General features: G+C 39.9%; 2 protein-coding genes and 1 long non-coding RNA gene across 3 annotated transcripts; 1 reads left to right on the top strand and 2 right to left on the bottom strand.

The window, feature by feature from the left end:
• Positions 1–448: 448 nt before the first annotated feature.
• Positions 449–5,248, top strand: LOC105381032 (GTPase HRas). Its single transcript, XM_011550673.3, has 2 exons — positions 449–1,085; positions 2,406–5,248. Exons 1-2 carry the CDS (start codon positions 690–692, stop codon positions 2,583–2,585), a joined length of 576 nt encoding a protein of 191 aa, XP_011548975.1. The 5' UTR covers positions 449–689; the 3' UTR covers positions 2,586–5,248.
• A 145-nt stretch (positions 5,249–5,393) lies between these two features.
• On the bottom strand, positions 5,394–19,769 carry LOC105381065 (AP-3 complex subunit beta-2). Its single transcript, XM_048628488.1, has 24 exons — positions 19,525–19,769; positions 18,886–18,993; positions 18,367–18,505; positions 17,708–17,868; positions 17,004–17,147; positions 16,650–16,752; positions 16,091–16,310; positions 15,334–15,443; positions 14,828–15,017; positions 14,341–14,418; positions 13,741–13,849; positions 13,161–13,272; positions 11,925–12,017; positions 11,352–11,496; positions 10,725–10,861; positions 10,192–10,301; positions 9,916–9,981; positions 9,549–9,669; positions 9,264–9,411; positions 8,207–8,406; positions 7,702–7,840; positions 7,348–7,457; positions 6,678–6,781; positions 5,394–5,778 (listed from the first exon to the last, which is right to left on the bottom strand). The coding sequence occupies exons 1-24, from the start codon at positions 19,629–19,631 to the stop codon at positions 5,634–5,636; spliced, it is 3,099 nt and encodes a 1,032-aa protein (XP_048484445.1). The 5' UTR covers positions 19,632–19,769; the 3' UTR covers positions 5,394–5,633.
• An 858-nt stretch (positions 19,770–20,627) lies between these two features.
• LOC105381033 lies at positions 20,628–21,551 on the bottom strand. Its single transcript, XR_005254491.2, has 3 exons — positions 21,293–21,551; positions 20,957–21,016; positions 20,628–20,744 (listed from the first exon to the last, which is right to left on the bottom strand). It is a non-coding gene; the product is annotated as an uncharacterized LOC105381033 (long non-coding RNA).
• Positions 21,552–22,442: the final 891 nt, after the last annotated feature.

The raw sequence follows: 22,442 nt of genomic DNA, 5'->3' as shown, positions 1-22,442 counted from the left end.
GGTAACTATGTACACTTAAACATTAATTGCCTAATGGTATGGTGAGTTCAGACAGACAGACACCTATTATAACTCCTGCCCAGCCTGCCCTCTCCGGCAAGTGACTATCCAGAGGTATACTACATAAAAAATAGCTTAATAAATATTTATAAAACTTGAAATTAAAAGACACCCAGTGCCATCTTGTGGCTAGCTCAAAGACTAGAAGATGACTCATTTATCCAATCATATTCACAACGTTTCGTTATGTCAATCCGTCGATCAATGAAAGTGTAAATATTTTAACATATGTAAAGTTATTTGCTACAATCTATCCATGATATTTATTTTTAGTCATTAATTTAATATTTAATCCGTACGTTTTGAAGATATATTTATCAAAAATAACTTTAAAATTTCACTCACTGAAAAGTGTTACGTATGTGACGCAACCTAAACGAAACGCATAAAAAAATATTCAATCAAATCAAGGGTGACTGAACCATCTCATTGTCATTTATTGCATTTTGTCTGCAATAAATAAATTAATTAACCGTATTACGCGTGCCGAGTGCAATAATACAGCGGCAGTGAGAGTCATGCCTTTGTGAGTAACATCTTAGGTGTGGCTATCCCGTCGACGCTGTGCATGTTTCTTGTGGCCCGTGACTTTTGTGTTGTGAAAAATATTTTGCCTCGCTCAGCGCAGGATGACCGAATACAAGCTGGTGGTGGTCGGCGCTGGAGGCGTGGGCAAGTCGGCCCTCACTATACAGTTGATACAAAACCACTTCGTGGACGAATACGACCCGACGATAGAAGACTCGTATAGGAAGCAGGTGGTGATCGACGGGGAGACGTGTCTGCTGGACATCCTGGACACGGCGGGGCAAGAGGAGTACTCGGCGATGCGCGACCAGTACATGCGCACGGGGGAGGGGTTCCTGCTGGTGTTCGCGGTGAACAGTGCCAAGAGTTTTGAAGATATCGGGTCGTACCGGGAGCAGATCAAGCGGGTGAAGGACGCGGAGGAGGTGCCCATGGTGCTGGTGGGCAACAAGTGCGACCTGCAGGCCTGGGCCGTCGACATGGCGCAGGCGAGGGAGGTGAGCAGTCATTTGTTTTATGGTTCTCCGTCTTGTGTGTGTTTGTGACAGACATTACACCTGACAGACATTACACCTGAAGGGGCATTACACAAAAGTTTTATATCACACTCTATCACACCATGTAGAACTAAGAGCAAGCATGACAGAGAACTTTGGTGATATTGTGTTGGCAACCCTGTGCTAGCCCTTCTGCTCCATACGCTCTATGAGAAATTTTGTCTCAGATCTCAACAAAACCTTTCACTATTATAACTACTGGCAAGCTCTGCGGAATATTACCTTTACACTCTTGTATTTGCCGAGTCTCTATGTTGAGAGTCTGGAGCGTGTTTTAGAGCTGGACTAGAGACTTTTCATGTCATGTATGGATTAGCCAGTCAGATTAGTTGTAATCTCACTAAGGATCTGTGTCCTGGACAGTGCAGGATGTATATGAGGTACAGTTTAACTTAAAAACTCTCGGGGAGGTATGAGAATACATTTATTGAGTTTATTGTTTGCGAGTTGGAAAGGATATTCTTTGGATATTGAGATTGTCAGGCTCAGGAAAAAGAATTAGAGCAGGATATTTGGTAATGTAAAAAGGTGTATGTTGCTGTTAGCAAAATGTTGGCCTATAAAACATTAAATGTTGTGTTAAGTATGAAATTTGGAATGTTATGAATTACCTTTTCAACATGTACACATATTTACCATATACATAAATAAACACCAAATAAGTTACAAATCTATGTTACTAGCCCCTCAAATATAGGTAATCATACCTATTTTGTGTTATGTAACTTGTATATTATTAAGAGACAGTAGTAAATTGCTTTCCTTACTAAAAATATAAGATAAGGCAAAATACTATTATTGGCTATAAATGGCAATTCTTAGAATCTTGAGTCATACTACACATGATTATTGGTAGAATTACAACAAACACTTTGTGAGAGCAACCTACAGTTTGAAAACAGATGGTGATTCATCAGCATACAGAATGGAGGCTGGGTACTGGGTTTAATGTATGGGAAATTATAATGACAAACTGGACTGAATGAATAATGAGTTAAGGATTTGAATGTATTCTTTCTACTGTTGTTGTGTTGTGATATCATGATATACAAGGTCATTGTGTTACAAGGTCCCATAAAATATTCCATGCAAAGATGCCTGAATATTTTTTTCTTGTTTACCATTTTATGAAGTGAACAGATATACAAAATATACTCACAAGCAATGAAAAAGTTCCGACACCAAACATGAGGACTTGGTTTCTTATAAATTTATAGCGGAATGACTCACATTCTATTTTGTTCTCTTAAACATTTCCAGGTAGCGAGAAGTTACGGAGTGCCATTTGTAGAAACGTCAGCCAAGACGCGGATGGGGGTGGACGACGCTTTCTACACACTAGTCCGGGAGATCCGCAAGGACAAGGAGCGGCGCGGGAACAGGAACAAGCACCCCAGAAAACTGCCCTCCCTAAAAAAGTTCAAGTGCACACTTCTGTAAATGTAAAACATATCACAACGGCATAAGTTGATTTGCATCAAACTTATTTATATAGCTTCAATTTTGCTAAAAATGATTTTGTTTTGCCGCGTTTTCAGTCAATTGTCGTTGTTTGAGGCCTCATGGTTCAATAAATGATCACCCAACTACCTAGATGTGATAAAAGCCTGAGACATGATTTTAATAAAGCTTGAATAGAATTTTTCATATCTAGGTCAAACAGCTGGCATGCCTATAGACTAACGATAACCTGACTTGGCAAGCTCATAAGTTAAGCATACTTACATTCTTTTTCATAAACTTATTGTTCTGCTCTGGCCTGATCAAGTCGACAATTGACCACAGGTTAATTATTGTTTACCATACCATTTAGAGGAAAACTGCCTTTTTCCACATAGTTTCTGTTTGTAGTTGTCATATACATCTCAAGGCCTAATACCTACTCAAAATCATACAGGATAATGTATGATGCTTGTTTCCTTAAATTGCAGTAGAAATAAGTTGCGATGGTTTCTCTTCAAATAGTTTTGGCTAATATCTGACTGTAGTCCCGTGCTCTTCCTTGTAACACCTTCACCAGACAAACAATGTCGTGTTTCTGTTATGTACTTAATTAATACTTTGCAAATTAATTTAAATATGTATCCAATTTCTATAATGACGATCTTGATTAATTTAACTCGACAATACTTTATTTCTAATTAAAAGTTGAGGTGATAGGTCACATGTAGTCAGAATATGCCATAATGCCATAAAAATATAAAATACCTAAACAATCGTTCAATTCTATAATGTTGTATTCGAAAGGAGGTAATTTTTCCGATTACTTTAGAAATAAGTTGTGACTATTATTCATTTTACATGATAGATAGCAAAAAATGTATGATAAAATAAGTAAAAATATTTTACTAAAAGCTAACGTAATATGTAGCCGATCGAGCTGAAGGACTCTGCTGTGCAAAATGTTTAATTCTTAGAGAAATGTAAGGCATTTATACATTAGATTTATTATGTCTTATAGCGTTCGTGCATATATGCATAAATTATCTATCATTATATATTAGTTTTACTAATTAAATACTTAAAGTCATTCGACCATAAACCAGATAATTTTATGCCTCCTATAATATCTAGTGGAAAAAATCTGAGATTGATTTTTTCACGGATTATTATTATCAAAAAGTACCTTTTAAATTTATTTAACGTAACTAAATGCAAGATTTAACTATTCGTAAATAATACTAATTCATAAAATATATATTGAAGTATGAGATCTCTTTACAGTTAGTGGGGGGTGGAAAGGCACAAATCTGTTGACTATTTAGATGGGAGTGTCTTACCTTACATAACGTTTGTAAATACATTAAATATATAAGTAGTATTTTATATTTAATATCCTGCTATTAAACTATTAATGAAATTAATACACATTGCTTGTTTCTTCTAATAGTGTAATTTGACGTTGTATAAAGATATCCTTGATGGTTATAACTTGATAAGACATGTCACTGTTAATCTTTGCTACGATAGTCATACTTATTATACATTTTCATACGATTTCTACGATGCCTACTAATTATAAGCGACTATTAGTATTTTCAGAAGATTGATATAGATGCTTGGCAGGATCATATTGAGTGCATGTAAGCCTACTGAGATTTCTGAATAACCAAATAGTTTCATATTTATCTATCTTGCTAAAAATTTATATTCTATGATAGCCATTCTGCCAGTCATCCGTATCAATCATCCATTTCCAAAATTATAATTTTACATATGAACTTTGTGAACATTGCCAAAGGTAGACATTTTGTGATGTTTATGAAAGAGTTTTCGTTCAAACAATGAAATATATGGAATCGAATTTATTTTGATGAACTTGCAAATCCAGGTAAATTTTTAGGCTTATGACAGTTTTTTTTTTATATAATTTAGTTCGTAGGTAAATAGTGTATTATAGATTATATTGCTTTACTTATTAATGCAATTTATTTGCTACAATTTTCTTTTCACATTGTGTTCAGTTGACTTAAGTTATATATTCATGGTAGGTAGTATGATTATTACTGTTGTTATCACAATGAGAAAACATGTTACGAATGGTCATATTTCTTTCATTCATCATTTTTTCTAGTCATCACTGCACCAACCTTGCAAAACAGTGAACCTTTCAGTTTGAATCTAAGGGTGACTTGCACCAAACATTTAAACGAAAAACGAAATTAAATCTATTCTTCTCTTGCTTTGATAGTATACTGACTGAGCAGGACATAAACAAATTTAATTTCGTTTAACTATTTGGTGCAAGTCACCCTAAAAGGTGTGTCGTAAGGGGTAAATTAAGTGCCAAAATTAAATGGCTAACAAAACATTTATGATAAAGTGTACTCTACCCTTAGCCAGTGATGACTGATGGCATTCATTATAAATAAGTCCATTGACCTATGAATGTACCTAATGCAGTATACTATAATTATAACGGCAGTTAAAATGAGTGTTACCTATATACATTAATTTCTACTAAATATTTCTAAATTAAAGTCTTGAGCACAATCTTGGTGAAATGTTATACCTGACTTCTAAACTAAAGTGAATTATTTCTGTAACGATATAGCACAAATCGTGTGCTCATTTGAATTACCTTAATAAAATGTAAAACTTTATTTCGTATTTCACTTTTCTCTCTTCATCAACCTTGTAATTAAATAAAACACAGTTATAGGTATATGTATATTTATTCTAAATATTTTAAAATTTGATAAATACTTAGATATTTTATTTATTAATGTTATATTGATATTGGATTTCTATTATAATTGAGAGCTTTAATTTGACATAAATAACCTTTACAAACATTGCCCCGATCAGAGAATACTGTCAAATTAAACAGCCAATCACAAAAGAGCTTCTTTTAAACAGCTCTTGTGGCGCCATCTAGTCATTGCGGTACTATTTAATACTACATAGATAACGATTGGCGAAAAATCTTCACTGGATTTCAACTGTAAGTCAATGTGTAAAGGTTCAAAATAACATAAAGCGATGTGTTTATCGGGCGAACGCTTGAGCAATTTGGTTGGCGAGTAACGAAGCTATCGCCATATTAGAGCAGTTAGCTCGGACTAGCGTGGAATCTTCTATCTTCACGGATAGTAGAACCAGTTCTTTCGAAGACATCAGGCGGCCAGCGAACCTGCATCAAAATTAATAAGTATGTTATATTTATGTAGTTACCTACTTTTTACTCAATTTTTTTTAACAAACGCGTAAGTACCTACTGAAATTGTTTTAGTATACTCAGTATAGGTAATTATACTCGCTTGTTAAATAAAATAGATAATTTAGTCATTTTCTTTATGTACCGTGGGGAAAGGATTATCCAGTCAGAGAGGTAAGCTGTCAGTCGCTGAGTTGATATGTCACTACAGGGAAGGCTCTTTCTACGAACTCCGTGGAAAGCTATGATATTCAGTGCCAATTTTTCCATTCTCGGTTAGTCATGAATTTTATATGGAGATGACGTTTAATTTATAAATCAATCCCTGTCGATTAGATAACCGACAATGGAGAAATTGGCACGCTCCTAACTATCAAAATATTTCTTTGGGGGTGCCAAATTATCTATTTTGTTAACTCATCATCAGCCTATAGCACTCTACTGCTGGACGTAGGCCTCTTCCAAAGCACACCACTGGATGCGGCTAGCTTTCGGTTTGCCTAGACGCGGTCTCCACTCCAGAAAACGTTTACCCCATCGGTTATCGGTTCTTCGACAGATGTGACCAGTCCACTGCCACTTACTAACTCGGTAAGCTATGTCGATGACCCTAGTTCTCTGTCGGATTACTTCGTTGACTGTACATAGTAAGTTAGTATATAACTAGCTAAACCCCGCGCTTCGCTTCGCCTTAAAAAGATTCCCGTGGGAATTCCGGGATGAAAAGTAGTCTATGTTCTTTCCCAGGGTGTAGACCATATGTAGGTATACCAAATTTCATTCAAATCCGTTAGTTTTGGCGTGAAAGAGTAACAGACAGACAGACACAGTTACTTTCGCATTTATAATATTAGTTAGGATGTAAGTAGGTTCACCTGAGCAGTTCTCCGGTAGCCGTGATGGGAGCGACGTTGGCGGTCTCATACACTCGCTGGCAAATCGCTTGCTCTTCGTCCATCTTGCTCGCTTTCTTTTCACACTGTAAACGAGACAGTCAGACTTATAAAATGAAGGTTTATAATTATATGTATAAAAAGTAAAAAGATGGGAAATAACGGCGAAGCCCTGTTGGTGGTCACTGCCATAGGTAATATATTTTTTATGACCAGGACGCAACGCAGTACCACCGGCTAATGGGACCTTACCCTAAATCAGTCGGTATTGTGAGGTCAGTCTAGCTTGCAAAAGATGAAATTTCTGAGCGCTACTGCGCTAACCACAACACCATATTTCGTTCCATTAGCCGAGCAACTGATTGCATAACAGTAAAAGCTCACAGATAGTTTTTTGGAAAGCTAGACTAAACCTCCTGTGCCTAGCTTCAGATCTCTACGTCCCATTTAGTTATCTATTGAATAGAGAATGTTTTGGTAAACCAAGCACACTTGGGTAGAAATCTCTTATGCAGTAAAAAATCGACCTATATCCCATTCCACGGGGAAAGACATCTGATAAAACAAAAACTACCCTTATTCGAATGTAAAAAGGGTTCTGTCAGATGTCTTTCTCCGTGGAATGGAATATAGTGACCACTACAACAAGTACCTCATTCATTCCTCTAAGTTTCTTCTGTTCCTTGTCCCAGCGCTCCTGGGTCATGGTGACGGCCTGCATCAGCTCTCCCACTGGCGGCTTTATTGATGCCGTGAACTCACCTGTAAAAATAAGAGACACGTTAAAATAAAGTATGGTAAACAGAGGGGCTAGCACGGGGCGCAATTAAGACGTAACAAAAGTTCTCCGTCGCGCTCGCTCTATAGGGGTGGCGCGATGTGAGTGAGCGCGATGCAAAACTTTTGTCACGTCAGTATCAATGAAAAATCATTCCCTAGTGTAACAGTATTTTTGATTTATGTTTCTTATAATATATAATAATACATAAAATCTAATAATAATTACCCAAGCTGCAAGCGATAACGAACTCTATCGGCTGTATAGAATCCGCAAAGTCGAGTCCTATGGTGACGGGGATGGTCGCTCCCGGCTCTAAGGTCGATATTGGCAGGAACTCGTGCATCATTCGCGAGGCGCCTAGACTCTGCAAGTAACAAGGAAAGTAAAGGTAATGTAACTGAAAAACTTGTTAATGTAAATAAGATTTTTTTCTCAATATAGTCGATTGTTTATTGGATTTCCGAAAGGGCGCCAGAAAACTGTAGGTCCTCATTCAATATTTTAGGATCAGGTACTATGCTGGACTCGTAACAAAATGAGCGCGTGATGTTACGTTTACTAGAATCATAACAAAATAAACAACTTCTAAACGGCTGCTGCTGAATCGATTTTGAAAAATAATATACCTAAGAACAATCTTCATAAAAGCAATTTTGCATCAAAATAATACATATTAAATAAGGTCCTCCCTTTTTAAAGCAACAAAAATATCAACAAAACGGTCACTTACCCTATTCCCAACCCTCAGATGCTGCAACGGCGCACTATTATGGTTCGTGAAGTTAAGACCGACCACCAGCATATTGTCCCCATACAGATGTGGCTTCCTTGTCCAGTGTACTGTCGCGGACAGACCGCCGCATGACACTCGCGACAGCAGTGGTACGCCCTCGCCGCTAGTGTACATGGCTGGTACGGGCTTGATGGTGTCTGTGGGTGTAATGTGTGATGGTATAGGTTTTGCGAGGAGTGGTTGATAGTTTGACATGCAAGTTGATGCACATTGATAGTGAATGTTTGTAAACCGGGAAATGTATTAATAAGATATTAATTAGACATGTCGACACAAACACATAAGACACAAGTTGATGCACATTTAGAGTGAATGTTTGTAAAGCAGGAAATGTATTACTAAGATATTAATTAGACATGTCGACACAAACACATAAGACATACAGATACAGTTTCATGTAGGTATCAAAAAAATAATGCTAGAATGGAAAAGGGAGTCTCCACGACTACTGGTCTGTAAGATATATTTAATGACATACATAATAAAACACATAGATCCGAGAATGAACACAAATTGCATGCAAACAGGAATGAGATACACACAAATGGAATAAAAAGAACTTAAAAATTTCTTACATTGTAGAGTTGAAGTGCGCAGAAAGAGGACTCTATTCTAATAAACACAATAGTGCTTGTAATCAAACAAAAATATATACAGATTGCATTTATATTTGTAGCATAACATACACTAAACAAATACAATATATACATAGGTATAGCAAATTCGGACTTGGCCCTATATTAAGGTTGCTCAGTATAAATAACAACTGTGAATTAAATTTTTGCCTGTTTAGATATACATTAGGTATACTTAATAAATTATTACAGAAATTTATAGTGCACCCCCTACTGGCTACTAATCCTCGACATCCTAAAAATAAGATTAATCCACAGGGTGCTGCTGTTCAGGATTAGATATAAGATGGTACACACGTGGGTTTCGGCTTAGTATACCCTTTTTGCAACACCCTGTATTTGTCTATGTCACTGCATACCATCTCCAGCCGGTCCTGCACTGGGCGACAGCAGGCCTCCGCAAGTGGGCGTCATGGTGGGCAGGGAAGAAGCCACGGAGTCCAGCTCTAGGAGTAACTCCAGATTCGACTTCTCGTTCTTTTTGGAGGCTGTTGTGTTTGTGGTGGGCTGAAAATTAGATTTAGTTTTCATCGGTCAAGATTTTATGTAAATGATAAACAACGCCATAGCATTATGCTGAGTTGGAACCCTTTTCATCATCAGGACAGGAAGCTACGCCTTCTTTTTTACATAAAATACTTCACCTTAGAGTCAGTCTTATCTCCTTTGCTCTTGGGATCATCGCTGTTGTCTGAACTCTCGTAGCTCTCTTCAGAGTCTGAACTGTCGCTTTCCGAGTCACTTGCGGACGAGGTGGTGGTTGATCTGGAGGATGAAGGGTTATGGATGTTAGGTAGGTAGATGGAGGGTTTAGTTTTCTACAGTATTTAAACATGAATGATGAGGCTCATGTCCTACCGTGGCCTTAACATGTTATGAAAGTAAAAACCCTGAAAAGTCAACCCCAATATTACATTAAACTATTGTTACAACCCCCTATTTTGCCGGCATTAATACACCTTTTCAACTCCCCTTAACCAATAAGTACTTACATAATGATGATAAACTTACTTGATATTGTTTGTCTCTTTCTTCTTTTCCGGTTTCTTTTCCTCCTCCTCGTCGTCACTGGCTTCTCTGTGAATAAAATTAAATAATGTATTTTGTACTAAATCTATAGGTAATAGCTTGTTTTAACACTGCCACAGCGAAACGCACCAATGAGGCGTTACACCATAAGGTTCTATTCATAGTCTTCAGGGTTGTGTTGTCCTTAGAAAACGCAACTTTCAGCACTCTATACGATTGTATCATGATCATGATAATCACTATAATAACAATACATACTCATCGGAAGATTCCTCGGAGCTGCTCTCTTCTGATGATGAACCGGATCCTGAAGATGACCTGGAGCCGCTGCTGTTGGGCCTCGAGTAGAACTTCTTGTCTTCCTGAGGCTGTCAGTGTCAATAGAAAAAATATTGTTATAATCATTTACACTAGATTCAAATAACTACCTTTACAATTTAAAAAAAACGCCTGATGCAGACTAAGTTTGGAGGATTCCTTTTGATTTGATAGGAATTCCATTTCAACAAAACTACCAGGCTCGCATAGACCCACAGAAGTAATTGGGGGGTTGGCTGCGCTCGTAAATCGGCGCCATAATAGCCTCGGCGCTGTATTACAAAAGTACCGCAGGCTCGCATAGACTTATAGTAGTAACCGCGGGGGTTGGCCTTGGCAGTTTCATCAATACAAATCCTCCAAATATCAGTTTCAGGCACCCATTTGACTTCTAACATCCATCAAACACCCCTCTTTCTACTTAAGTGGTAAAACAACTCGTCAATAAAAGTACCAGGCTCCCATAGACTTACAGAAGTAACCGCCGGGGTCGGCTGGGCTCGTAACTCAGCGCCTATAGCCGTAGCAGGAGACGCGGGCAACGGCCGGTAGCCGCCCGCCGCCGCGCCGATGTAGTGCGACAGTGTGCCCACGGTGTACTGCTGACGGTCTGGAATCGAATGGTAAGGTATTAGAGAGAATGTATAAACTGAATTTGCACTGGTGATAAAAGAGACAGATTAATAAAATGAGGCAAACACAATACATAAACAAATATGTTCATAACTGGGGTAGACATCGGTGCACATAGTAATACATGAAGACGAATTAAGAACCTCTTCTTTTTTTTCGTAGTCGGTTAATGAAAGAATGCTGGTTATAGTGAAAGTTACTGAAAGCTAAGCTTCAACAATTAAATTTACGACGATATTAAATTTAATGGTGTTATCCATTGAAGAATACAATGCATCGAAGGGGCATAGAATGGCTATTTAGGTATATCCTCAATCGAAAGCTGGACATACATATGTAGGCTTCTCCCAAGAAGTTCTAGGTATCTATACACTATTATGTATTCCGGCTTCCTTATTGGCTACCTTTTTAAGGTCGATCTAGCGTGCAGGAGGTCATCTCACAATAAGCTGAATTAAAACACTAACCTTTAAAGCTACTATCAGTAGTGGCGGCAGGTTTCTGTTCTAGGAACACGGTGGCGCCTCTTGCCCTCATCTTCTCATCGGTCAGGAATCGACCGAGCATTCGCGCTCGATCGCGAACATCGTAGGACGTGTCGTAGCGAGCCAACTGTGGAATAACTCTTGTTAGGTTATTGTATCCTGGTAGATGCATGTCCAGATATTTATTATTGTATCGGTTATTAAACTGATCCTTAGGAAGACAAGTGTCATAGCGAGTAGCGAGCTTTGTGTGATATATGTGAGAGCTATGTGTGAGCTATTTCATTACTTAAATGGGGGAACCAATCAAGTAAATGACTATCGTACAACCTAACACCTACTTTGGTGAAATGCCAAGACGGGATGACTACTGAACTGACTTTTTTTAACAAACGAGTACTGAATATATGTCTTGCACATTTTTGATATTGACAGAGTGAGTTAGCACCAATAGTAACGCCTCGTTTTCGACCACCATTCCCGATCATGTGCTTCTTTTGGCCATTGGGGCAAAAACCTGTCGAAGTAATATGATTCATATTATCTATAATTTACCTGCACGATGTATTGTCCGAGCGGTAATGTGTCCGGTTGAGTGATGGACAGTTTGATGGCCAACGTCAGAAGCTGTAGCTTCACTAGTTCATCCTGAAACAAATATAATTAAAATATTGGAATCAAACAGCTGCCGCTGCCGCTGCCACTACACGCGTTCGTTATCGACGTAGATGGTTCGGCATAAATACGGGAATTGGAGGACCGCGCATTAAACGAGTTTATCGACGTCGATAACAGACCCGTGCCTTATGAACGTGCTGAACTTATTTTGGACAAGGAAGCTATAACAGCCTTTGCTTTATCCTCCTGTAGTCCACAAGACTTACAGCACTCAATCCACACTCCACTCTACTCTCCAGTCACCATCCACATTACCTGGTCGGGGAAGGTGGCGGTCATGTGTGCTAACACTGCGGAAACCTCTTCTAGACAAAGTAGCTATAGCAGTCATTTGTCTTTATCCCCTAGTACCAATCCACATCTATTCTCATCATCCTGATTACCTGGTCAGGGAAGCCCAAGCGTCCACCACTATGAATACACATTGAACTGTGTCCTGTAAGTAACAAGCTCCACATTACCTGTTCAGGGAAGGAGGCCGCCATGTGTGCTAGCACGGCGGCGGCCCAGGGCAGAAGCCCTAGCGTCCACCACTGTTAATCCATATTGAACACTACTCTACAGCCCACAAAGTCCACATTACCTTGTTAAGGTAGCTAGCTACCACGTTCCTTCTTTGCTTACTGTCAAACTCTATACTTTACTCCAAAAAGTCCACATTACCTGGTCAGGGAAGGTAGCTCGCTACCATGTTTCTTCTTTGCTTACAGTCAAACTCTATCCTTTACTCCACAAGGTCCACATTACCTATTTAGGGAAGGTAGCTAGCTACCAAGTATCTTCTTTGCTTACAGTCAAACTCTATCCTTCAATCAACAAGTCCACATTACCTGGTCGGGGAAGGTGGCGGCCATGTGTGCCAGCACGGCGGCGGCGCGCGGCAGAAGCCCTAGCGTCCACCACTATCAATCCACATTAGTACTCTAACCTACAGTCCACAATTTACTGGTCAGGGAAGCCCGTGCCTCCAACACTGTTAATCCAAATTGAACAATACTCTACAGTCCACAAAGTCCACATTTCCTATTTAGGGATGGTAGCTACCCCGAATCTTCTTTCCTTCCTCTCAATCCACATTGCTATCTACCCTTTACTCCACAAGGTCCACATTACCTGTTCAGGGAAGGTGGCGGCCATGTGTGCCAGCACGGCGGCGGCGCGCGGCAGCTTGGCCCCGTGCTCGGCCACCAGCCACACGGCTGCCGCGCGCGCGTTGCCCGCTAGTCTGTGGGGAAGATACGGTTGTATTAACCTCTTACGTGTAGATTAATCAGAGATAATAAAAATATCGCTAGTCTGTGGATGAAAACAAGATTTTAGTAACCTCTCCCATGTAGATAAATCAGAGACAATCAACAATATCACTAGTCTGTGGGTGAAATGCAAGATTCTATTAACCTCTTACGTGTAGATAAATCAGAGACAATAAAAAATATGGAAAATATATTGTGTCTGGTGTAGCCATGGGTCGCTGGGATGTGAGCGGTTAATATCAGATTAAGGTTCCGCATAACAAGCGCCGCCACTTGAAAAAACTACCGTTTCAAAGCTTTTTTTTTCAAAACTACTTACACCTTCACACAGAATAGAATAGACCGCCAGCAGAATTTTGAACAAAAATATATGGGTGGCTAGGCTATGCAGGCGACTATTTAGTGCGGCACTGTGGTTATGAAGAAGAACAATACTTTACCGGTCGCTCCTCAATAATTTAGATGCACGGGCGACGGCGGCGCGCGCAGACGCCGCCCCACCTCCGACTACTCTCTTCACCACCACCACGGCTTCACACACTATGCACTCTGTGGGGAGAAATGGGTTTGGTAGTTATACAGGGTGTTAATAAGGAGCCGGTAGTGGGTGACATTCGTGAAGAAAACATGTAGATACCTACTCTCCATATTACACTCACGTGCAAAGAAACAGTTCCACTTACAAAATTACGACGATAAAATGGCCTCAATTTTTTAAAACATTTCAATAGGAAATTTGAACATAAACTGCTATTCTGACTGAAACTTTTTCATTGCGCGGTAGTGTATTAAGATGAGTTAACAACAGGCCGTATACAGAAAGAAAGCTAGAAACTTATAAGCGCTTAGGTACTTTACTATTGACATTTGGTCCGCGCTTTTCAGCGCTGGTTCGGCCAAGTATGAAAAAGTAAGCGCTTATAAATTTCAACTTGGAAACTAATATTTAGGTAACTTTTGAAAGAAAGCATCCGTTCTCCTCATACGAATTATATTCTCTAAATTCATTAGCAAAGTAAAACATCTGAAAATAAACGTACCGTCTTTACTTGAGAGCAGTTGCAGCAATCCGTTCAAACAAGTCTCAGTCTCGCTGCCAATAGACAGAGCTAGTCTACCTGCAAAAATACACAACTTTTGTCAATATTTCTTTATACATTGGTTGGAAGAATAACTTATATTCTGTATTTTATGGAAGGGGCACGCATTTTCTTTATCCGTCTCCACCGAATAGAGTCTATATGAGCATGTTACATTTCTCCTTAAAATAACGTAAACTTCCTCCGTAAGCAATGACTATTTCTCATCATACTGACTCTCAGTCCATAATTTTACGTAATTACATCGCGGAAATAATGAACTTACAATTTAACAGGGTGTTAATGATCTAACAGAGTATGATGAAACTGGGGCTTAATCTGCTTTAATACTTTCCAATAGCCTGTATAGTGGCCGCAGTGTTATAAAAGTGATAATTTTTTTTATTTATTTTTGATAGTAACACAGATTTAAAAAACTAATGCTCACCAATAGCCTGTATAGTGGCGGCTGCAAACTGCTTGTCATTGCTAGTGACATACGTCTGCAGTTCCCTCAGCACGGTGGGCGCGCTCGCCTGCGTGGCCAGATTGGTGAGGATCTCCAGTTTGAGCAGTTTGATGTGCGTCGGGTCCGATGTGCGCACGAAGAAGGACTTCAGGAATGGCTCGAATAGGGCCTGGGCAAATATAAAAAATATAACATTATACAGAGCGAGGTGTCAACTGTCGATTGACCCAAAGGATAGCTAATTTGCAATATTGATAGTTTGCTCGTTCATATCCGGCTCGAAGGACCATGAAAGGGCCTTATGTTGCTCGGATTGTTGGTAGTAAAGGCAGTGTTTATTGGTATAAGAATAGTTAGGTTAGAGAGAGGTTTCACAAAGAACGTAGGTCAAACTACCATCATGCTAACAATTAACTAATAAAGAAAACGATTAACAGAATACAGTCCAACAGTTTGTTGAAAAATTATAAAAGACATACACTTACCCGTTTGTTAACAGTCAACGAAGCGATAGTATTCAAAACTACGCTTTGAACCTCGAGTGGGGCCCGCAGCAGGCGAATTAACGCCTTAGCCACTGGTGGCAGCTCAGCATCTGTAACACAAAGGGCATAGAGGTCATAATCAATTGAAATTCACACATTAATTCATTACAATCCACAAAAATGTGTGCGGTAAGTGTATAAAGACCAAAGGGGATCTAGCTCGGCAGTGTCGCATGTGTCTAAGCTATGTATACGAAACGATAAATCCTTCGAAATTGTGCATCATTATCCTCCTGACCCCGAGAGGTATAAATGTATACACACTGTTATTAAATTTAAAAAATAAATAATTTTTAACTACTGAAATGTTTTGTCACTTTGTCAAATAATAATTTATTCCCATAAAATTGCACAGTAGAAGTAAGCTTCGCTCGGTTCTCTACCCTGACTGCTATGCCGAAGGTCTCGGGTTCGATTCTCGACTGGGACAGATATTTGTTTAAAGACAGATATTTGTACTTGGGCCTTAATATTTATATTTAATATGTATCTATCTATGTATTTGAGTAGATATACCAGCTGTCCTATACCCATATTACAGGCTCTGCCTAGTTTGTGGTCGGATGGCCGTGTGTGAGATGTCTCCACATATTATTATTATACAGGGTGTGGCAAAAAGGGTATACTAGGCCGAAAGGGGGTGACTCAGGGGGTCACCTCCTTTCGGCTTAGTATACCCTGTATTTTTAGCACTCACTGGGCCCGCAGTGGTAGAACAGCTGCGCCACCGCCATCACAACGCCCGCGTTCCTGCTCTGCAGCAGCGGCTTGGCGGCCCTCAGTAGCAGGCGGTGGTCCGCGTCCAGCCCGGGGGCGTCCGACGACGACTTGCGGCGCCGGCGTGGGGGGCCGTCGCGGGGGGTATCGCTGTCAGAGTCGTAGAACGGCTTGTCGCTTTCTGAGGAGCTTGATTGCGCCTGTGGGAGGGATGAGTTGGGTCAGTTAGTGATAATGAGGAAAATAAATAGTGATGAGCCGTAAATAGAAGATAAAGTCGTTTCCGACAGAAAAAGGCATCTTTATTTACATTAACTTCTTCACTCTAGATAGAGGGGGGTATTGGGAGGTAGGTTCTAAAATTTTGAATTAGCATGAAGAGGGCGTAAAGTGTGGCAGTTCTTATCAGATTCATAGTAATTTCTTCCAGAGTACCTCGGAGAAGAGAGGTACCAGTCAGTTCTCAGACACTTTTTTTAGAAGAAGTTTAAAGGTTGATGATGATGATGATGATACTCGTAACTAACACAATGACCAACCTCATTAGGATCCGGGAAGTAGGTCTTGGCGTAGACGGTGAGCACGTTGAGCAGCGCTAGCTGACCCCACTCGTCCACGTCAGCCAGGAGAAGGCACAGCTTCCTGGAAAAAAGTGATAAGTGGGAACTTATTAGGTATCAATATAGCTCCTTGGGTGTAGAAGGAGTGAAGAGCGGAAAGGGGGGGCGGGTGCACTCGCCAGCCACCACGGAGATTGATAAACGCTGCGGCGCGCCGACACGCTATTGGTTGATCAGTCGCTCTTCACTCTAGGAGCCACGCGTTCATTTGTTATTTGTACTTGATGCAGACTGCTCCCTCCAAACTAAACTCACTGCGTGACCTGTGCATACCTGAAGCTCTTGTGTATGAGCGTCATCCGCTCCGTGCACACTTCACTGAAGGCCATGGCGGCTGAGCCCACCACCAGCGGCGCCTTGTCCGCCAGCAGACGGTCTATTATTGAGACTAGTTCTTCTTTCTGCTCGGGGTCCAGGCTGGAACAAAAAAACATAATGTATTATGCTAGTGTAGGGAGTTGAAGAATACTTATTAATTTAAAAGCTGTTCCCGCGAGCTTCGCTTCGCCTTAAAAAGTTTGTTATTACTTCAAGTCAAAACGACTGGATCGATATTAATGAAATTTTGTATGGAGTTAGCTAATACCCTGGATTAACACATAGGCTACATTTTATCCCGGAATTCCCACGGGAGGATTTTTTAAGGCGAAGCCGATCTTGCGGGAACAGCTATAATTTTGCAGCCGATGTTATAACGTGTGCTGCCATCTACCCTCAAACCTGTCAACTACAACAGTTCCCCCCGCCGTGTCTAGATGGCGCTACCTGTAGAGCTTGTCAACTACAACAGTTCCCCCGCGTGGTGTAGATGGCGCTACCTGTAGAGCTTGTCAACTACAACAGTTCCCCCGCGTGGTGTAGATGGCGCTACCTGTAGAGCTTGTCAACTACAACAGTTCCCCCGCGTGGTGTAGATGGCGCTACCTGTAGAGCTTGTCAACTACAACAGTTCCCCCGCGTGGTGTAGATGGCGCTACCTGTAGAGCTTGGGTATGGCGTGCGCGGCGGTCTTCCTCACGTAGGGCGACATGTCGGCGGCGGAGTCGCGGATGGCCAGCATCACTATCGGCACTATCATCGACACCCGGATGGAGGATAGCACCCGGAGCGCGCTCGCCCGGATCAGCTGGTTCGGGTCCTGGAGAAGGAAGAGTTTAAGGTGAATATGGAGTTTATTGGATGTTTCTATCAATAAACATTGTTTGCTAGTAAGCTTTGTTGCATAGTATTAAATCTTTAAAACTGATTTTGATGCGGTTTTATTTAATAGATAGAGTGATGCAAGAGGAAGGTTTATGTATAATAACATTACAGTTTTTCTATATACTTAGTGTATTTAGCACCCGTATTGCACTCGTGGCAAGTGGCTAGTATTTCTATAACTGTACATAGATAGAGAGAATTACTTTATTTGTACACAAAAAAAAGAATAAAAAATTACCAAGTTGTAACTTAATTAGGGTACAAAAGGCAGTCTTATGACTGAAAGCGATCTCTGCCTGACCTTTGGATGGACATTTGACACATCTGTCAAGAATTTAATATGGAGATAACATATAATTGATGACATCACAATGTAACAGGGGTGTTAATGATCTAACAGACTATGGTGAAACTAGGCATAAGATGAGTGTACCTTGAGTGCCCGCTGGAAGGTGCTGATGGACAGCAGCGCCAGGTCCTGCTGCTCCTCCGCGTAGCGCACCAGGTACACATACACCAGCTTCTTCACCTCAATGTTCTTGGAGACAACATTCTTCACTACGGCCGGGAACCTGGGGGAATGATGTGTGAATGGGGTTGTATTAGTTTTGATTTCTTCCTTCTTGAATCTGTCATTAGTGGCCAGACTTTTATCTAATTTGTCCAGAGGGGGTTGTATTAGTGATGAGGCAGAAGCAAGGTTAATGTACTATCAGGGGTGTGGCTGGCAGGCTAGCAGGCAGAAAAGGTGTTCACTACATATATACAGACTCATGCATATTAATAAATTAAAATAATTTTACTACCTACATTGTAATATTCACACAGGTGCAGAATGTAAACCATTTGCCACACCATGTAAGTCATTTAAATAATAGTCTCACAAGTTAAGATGCATGATATTAGATTATTTTTAATTTTTCACTGTGTATATTTTATTTGAGCAACTTACAAATCTGAAGCATCTCTGCCTTTAGCAATCATGCCGATGATCCTCTTCATAGCCTCCAGCTTCAGAGAGTCCTTGGAGCCGTCCAGCATCATCTTGAGATCTTCATTTCTGTACATGGAAAAATAAGAATTAACATAACAATATGGCACATTTAATTTAGTTAATCTTCATCTGCCATGCAGGATCGGGGGAAGTGGAAATCCTTTCTTCAAGCCCTATGTCCCTGATGAGGGATAAAAGGATTTCATCATCATCATCATCATCAGCATCAATCTTGATCTCATTCCCATCATCATTATTTATTGCTGAAAATGTATTTATTGCTTCTGGGAAAACTTTCTCTAAGGCAATAGACCATTATTGTAGTTGTTATAAGAAACCCATTTTTTATAGTAATCACTTAGGTAAACCACTACAGTTTCTGTGAGATATTGCAGATCTTGTACGGCCGGTGGCTACTTTAGATCCCATTTAATTCAGGAGGAAGACATTTATTTTCTACTGCTATAATAGGTATGTTTTTACAGTCTCAGAAATAGTCCTGTATTCCCGTACTCAACATAATGTTAGGCATAAACGCTAGGCAGCCAGCAGTAGTAAGTTTAGCTACTAATTATTAACTTAAAACAAGTATCTTACTTCTTATAATCGGGCTGGAAGAAAGCTCCCGACGCGGGGTCGCTCGCCGGGTACTCCACCTCCCCGGTCACCACCTTGTCGTTGTTGTACGACGACACGCCAGACATACTTTTAATTTTGTAAATAATACAGTCAGAAGTTATGGGAATTGTTTGATTAATTAATAAAAACACAAAATTGTATCGCACAGTTCACAACACAGGTTTTCGTTTTTTCGGCCATTTGTTGTTGACGTACTTGACAGTTGACGTTACGAAGCTGACTTTGACGTAGGCTGACATTGACATTTTAATATATTTTGACGTTTCGTTCACAGGCTAAAATTTTACGTTTGTGTTGCGTGACAGTGGTAGGTTGCGGCAGTGCTCAGAAGAGTAACTTTGGTGTAAGTATATTAATGTTCTGGTAGCGGAATATGGAACCTCAGTATCATTGAATACTCTTTATGGTTTTGGAGGTTAATTTTACAAATACTACTAGTTGTATACTAACTTTCTACTACACTACACACACAACTACTAACTGATTCTAACATAATGAGTAAAGTATGTAGGTATTTACCCAGGTACTGATATAGCAGGTGTCCCATCACGTCCCCACTGCTGGGGCACGGATCTCCTGCTTCCAATCAAGGAAGGGTTTCGGCCTAGTCCACCAGGCTGCCCTAGTGCGAGTTGGAGGACCCCAAGACCCCAACACAACCAAGCTTGTGCTGAGAGAGTTGTCGGGTAAGTGGGCAACCCGACTGTCAGATGTTTTAAAAGCTGCCCGAAGGCCTCTGAGTGCCTCTGACTCTGACTAGGCTTAACATTATAAGCCCCATCCACACGCTTGGCAAACAATGGCAAACAGCCAACAGCAAACAGCAAACACGGACGTGTGGATGGGTGTTTGTCGTTGTTGGCCTGTTTGTGTTTGTGTTGGGTGATTGTTGGTTGGTGTTTGGGACTTCATTTGCTGTTGGCTGTTTGTCATTGTTTGTCAAGCGTGTGGATGGGGCTATAGGTACATTATGTTATTTATAGTCTAGGTACCTACCTGTCTCGTAAAATCACTGCTCACAATAAAAATAACTAACCAACTTTTATTTAAAAACCAATTCTTTACGATAAAATTCATAAAATTACATTAGCTTTTCACAGAAACAACCTTTTCAAAATGTAGGCGCCAAATGGGTTGTGCACTTGAACTCCCTGTGGCTTCATAATGTTTGCGACATCCTGCAATAAAAGTATAAGACGACTGTAGAATGTTATAAGATGGTAGGTTATAAGATGCTATCAGACACTGGTTGGCATCAAATTTATTTCGGAAGATGGTTATCTTTTCCGAGAATGTACCTACGTAAGTTTGTACCAAATTTCAACGATTTCAAGCCATGAAATTATCTGGTGAAATAGCCCAGGATTATAAGAGCAAAAACTGCACTTACTTATCTGCTGCCATTAAAAACCGATTGTATGACTTCGACATGTATAGCACAATTTTTTCCCTGTAATAATAATAAGTAAATTAATTGAGCGTTAAGTACCTACTTAGGGTGCCTGTCTTGGTCCTATCTACCTACTAACCTAAATACCTAAGTGGGTATTTTTTAGATTAGTAGGTAGATAGGACCGGTACCTACACTACCTATAAAGTTACGTTATTTAATTTTGGAGATCTAGTTATCTCAGATAGGCAGGTAGGTATTCATAGTACACAGCTTAGCTTAGCTCTTAGCTACACTATATCATGTATAGTCTTGAGAACGAATGGTTTTACTTACCAACACAGAGGGGCAATCATCACAAGAACAATTAGCGTTAAAAATGGTATAGTAATAATAATTAAACCAACTATGATTCTAAAAATGCGCATAGCGTATTTAAAATCACCCATTTTGATAACTGAAAGTTTTACTTGAAATTTTGTGATGTTATTTTCAGGAAAATGTGAAATAAATTAATATTTTTTGGGCATATAAATATTTAATACAAAATTTTACATGTTTAAAATATAATATTGATAATAATCATAAATAATAACATAATATTCTAGTCTATGAATAATAATACACTGACTCTGTGTATAACATTGGCAGTCCTGTCCATCCCTATATATAATTATTTTAAGTATTGAGAGAGTCTGGGATTGAGGCTCAAGCAATATTACGAGTAACTGCGAACAGGCTGCGAAGGATAGCATAACCAGCGTAGGTAAGTACTTATCTATCTACGTAGCTCTAAAAATGAAACAACATGAAAATAATGTGGACAGACCTGACCATGCTTTCGCCCTAATCGTATGCCCGTACATAATGGGTAAGTTCTGCACCCTACACCTAACAAAACAGAAACTTTTCGCTCAAACAAAAACTACCCTTATTCGAATGTAATAAGGGCTCTGTCAGATGTTGGGGAACGTGGAATGGGATATAGTCCTGGCTGGGTTGGTCGGGACCAATGGTCGGTAGTTCTAGTTTTTCTACGATCAGAAGATTAAATCCAAATTTATATAATAGTTTAATAATATCCAAGTACGTTTCATTGTAATATGGTAATAATTAGTTCACTTCACTTTTATATCGCTGCATCCAGGATTTGAAAAGATCGAGCGTGTCCACAAACTTTTCTATGGCTTGGTCGTTTGTCATGTTCGAAGGAGCAGTCTTGTTGGTTACCTTTCCAGTGACTGGCGTTGGTTTGGTGGTTGTCGGTGCATAGGGTGTGATGTCTGCGACACGTGAGAATAATATTGGGATCCCCACTACAAGTCCTATTATTGCCCCCATGATGAGAATTGGGGCGATAACACTGCAGAGATCGTCAACACAGTAGTACATTTTGCGTGCCTGCTCGCCGTGCATCCACTCTTTTACAGAATTTGGGAAAATCATAAAATCTGATTTTCTTGTTGTCGTTCCCGTTTGGTGTAAA

This window comes from Plutella xylostella, chromosome 21, assembly GCF_932276165.1.
Source record: "Plutella xylostella chromosome 21, ilPluXylo3.1, whole genome shotgun sequence".
In the NCBI taxonomy this organism is placed as follows: Eukaryota; Metazoa; Arthropoda; class Insecta; order Lepidoptera; family Plutellidae; genus Plutella; species Plutella xylostella.
Note: the sequence above shows the minus strand (reverse complement) of the source record. Positions and strands in the feature narration are given on the sequence as shown.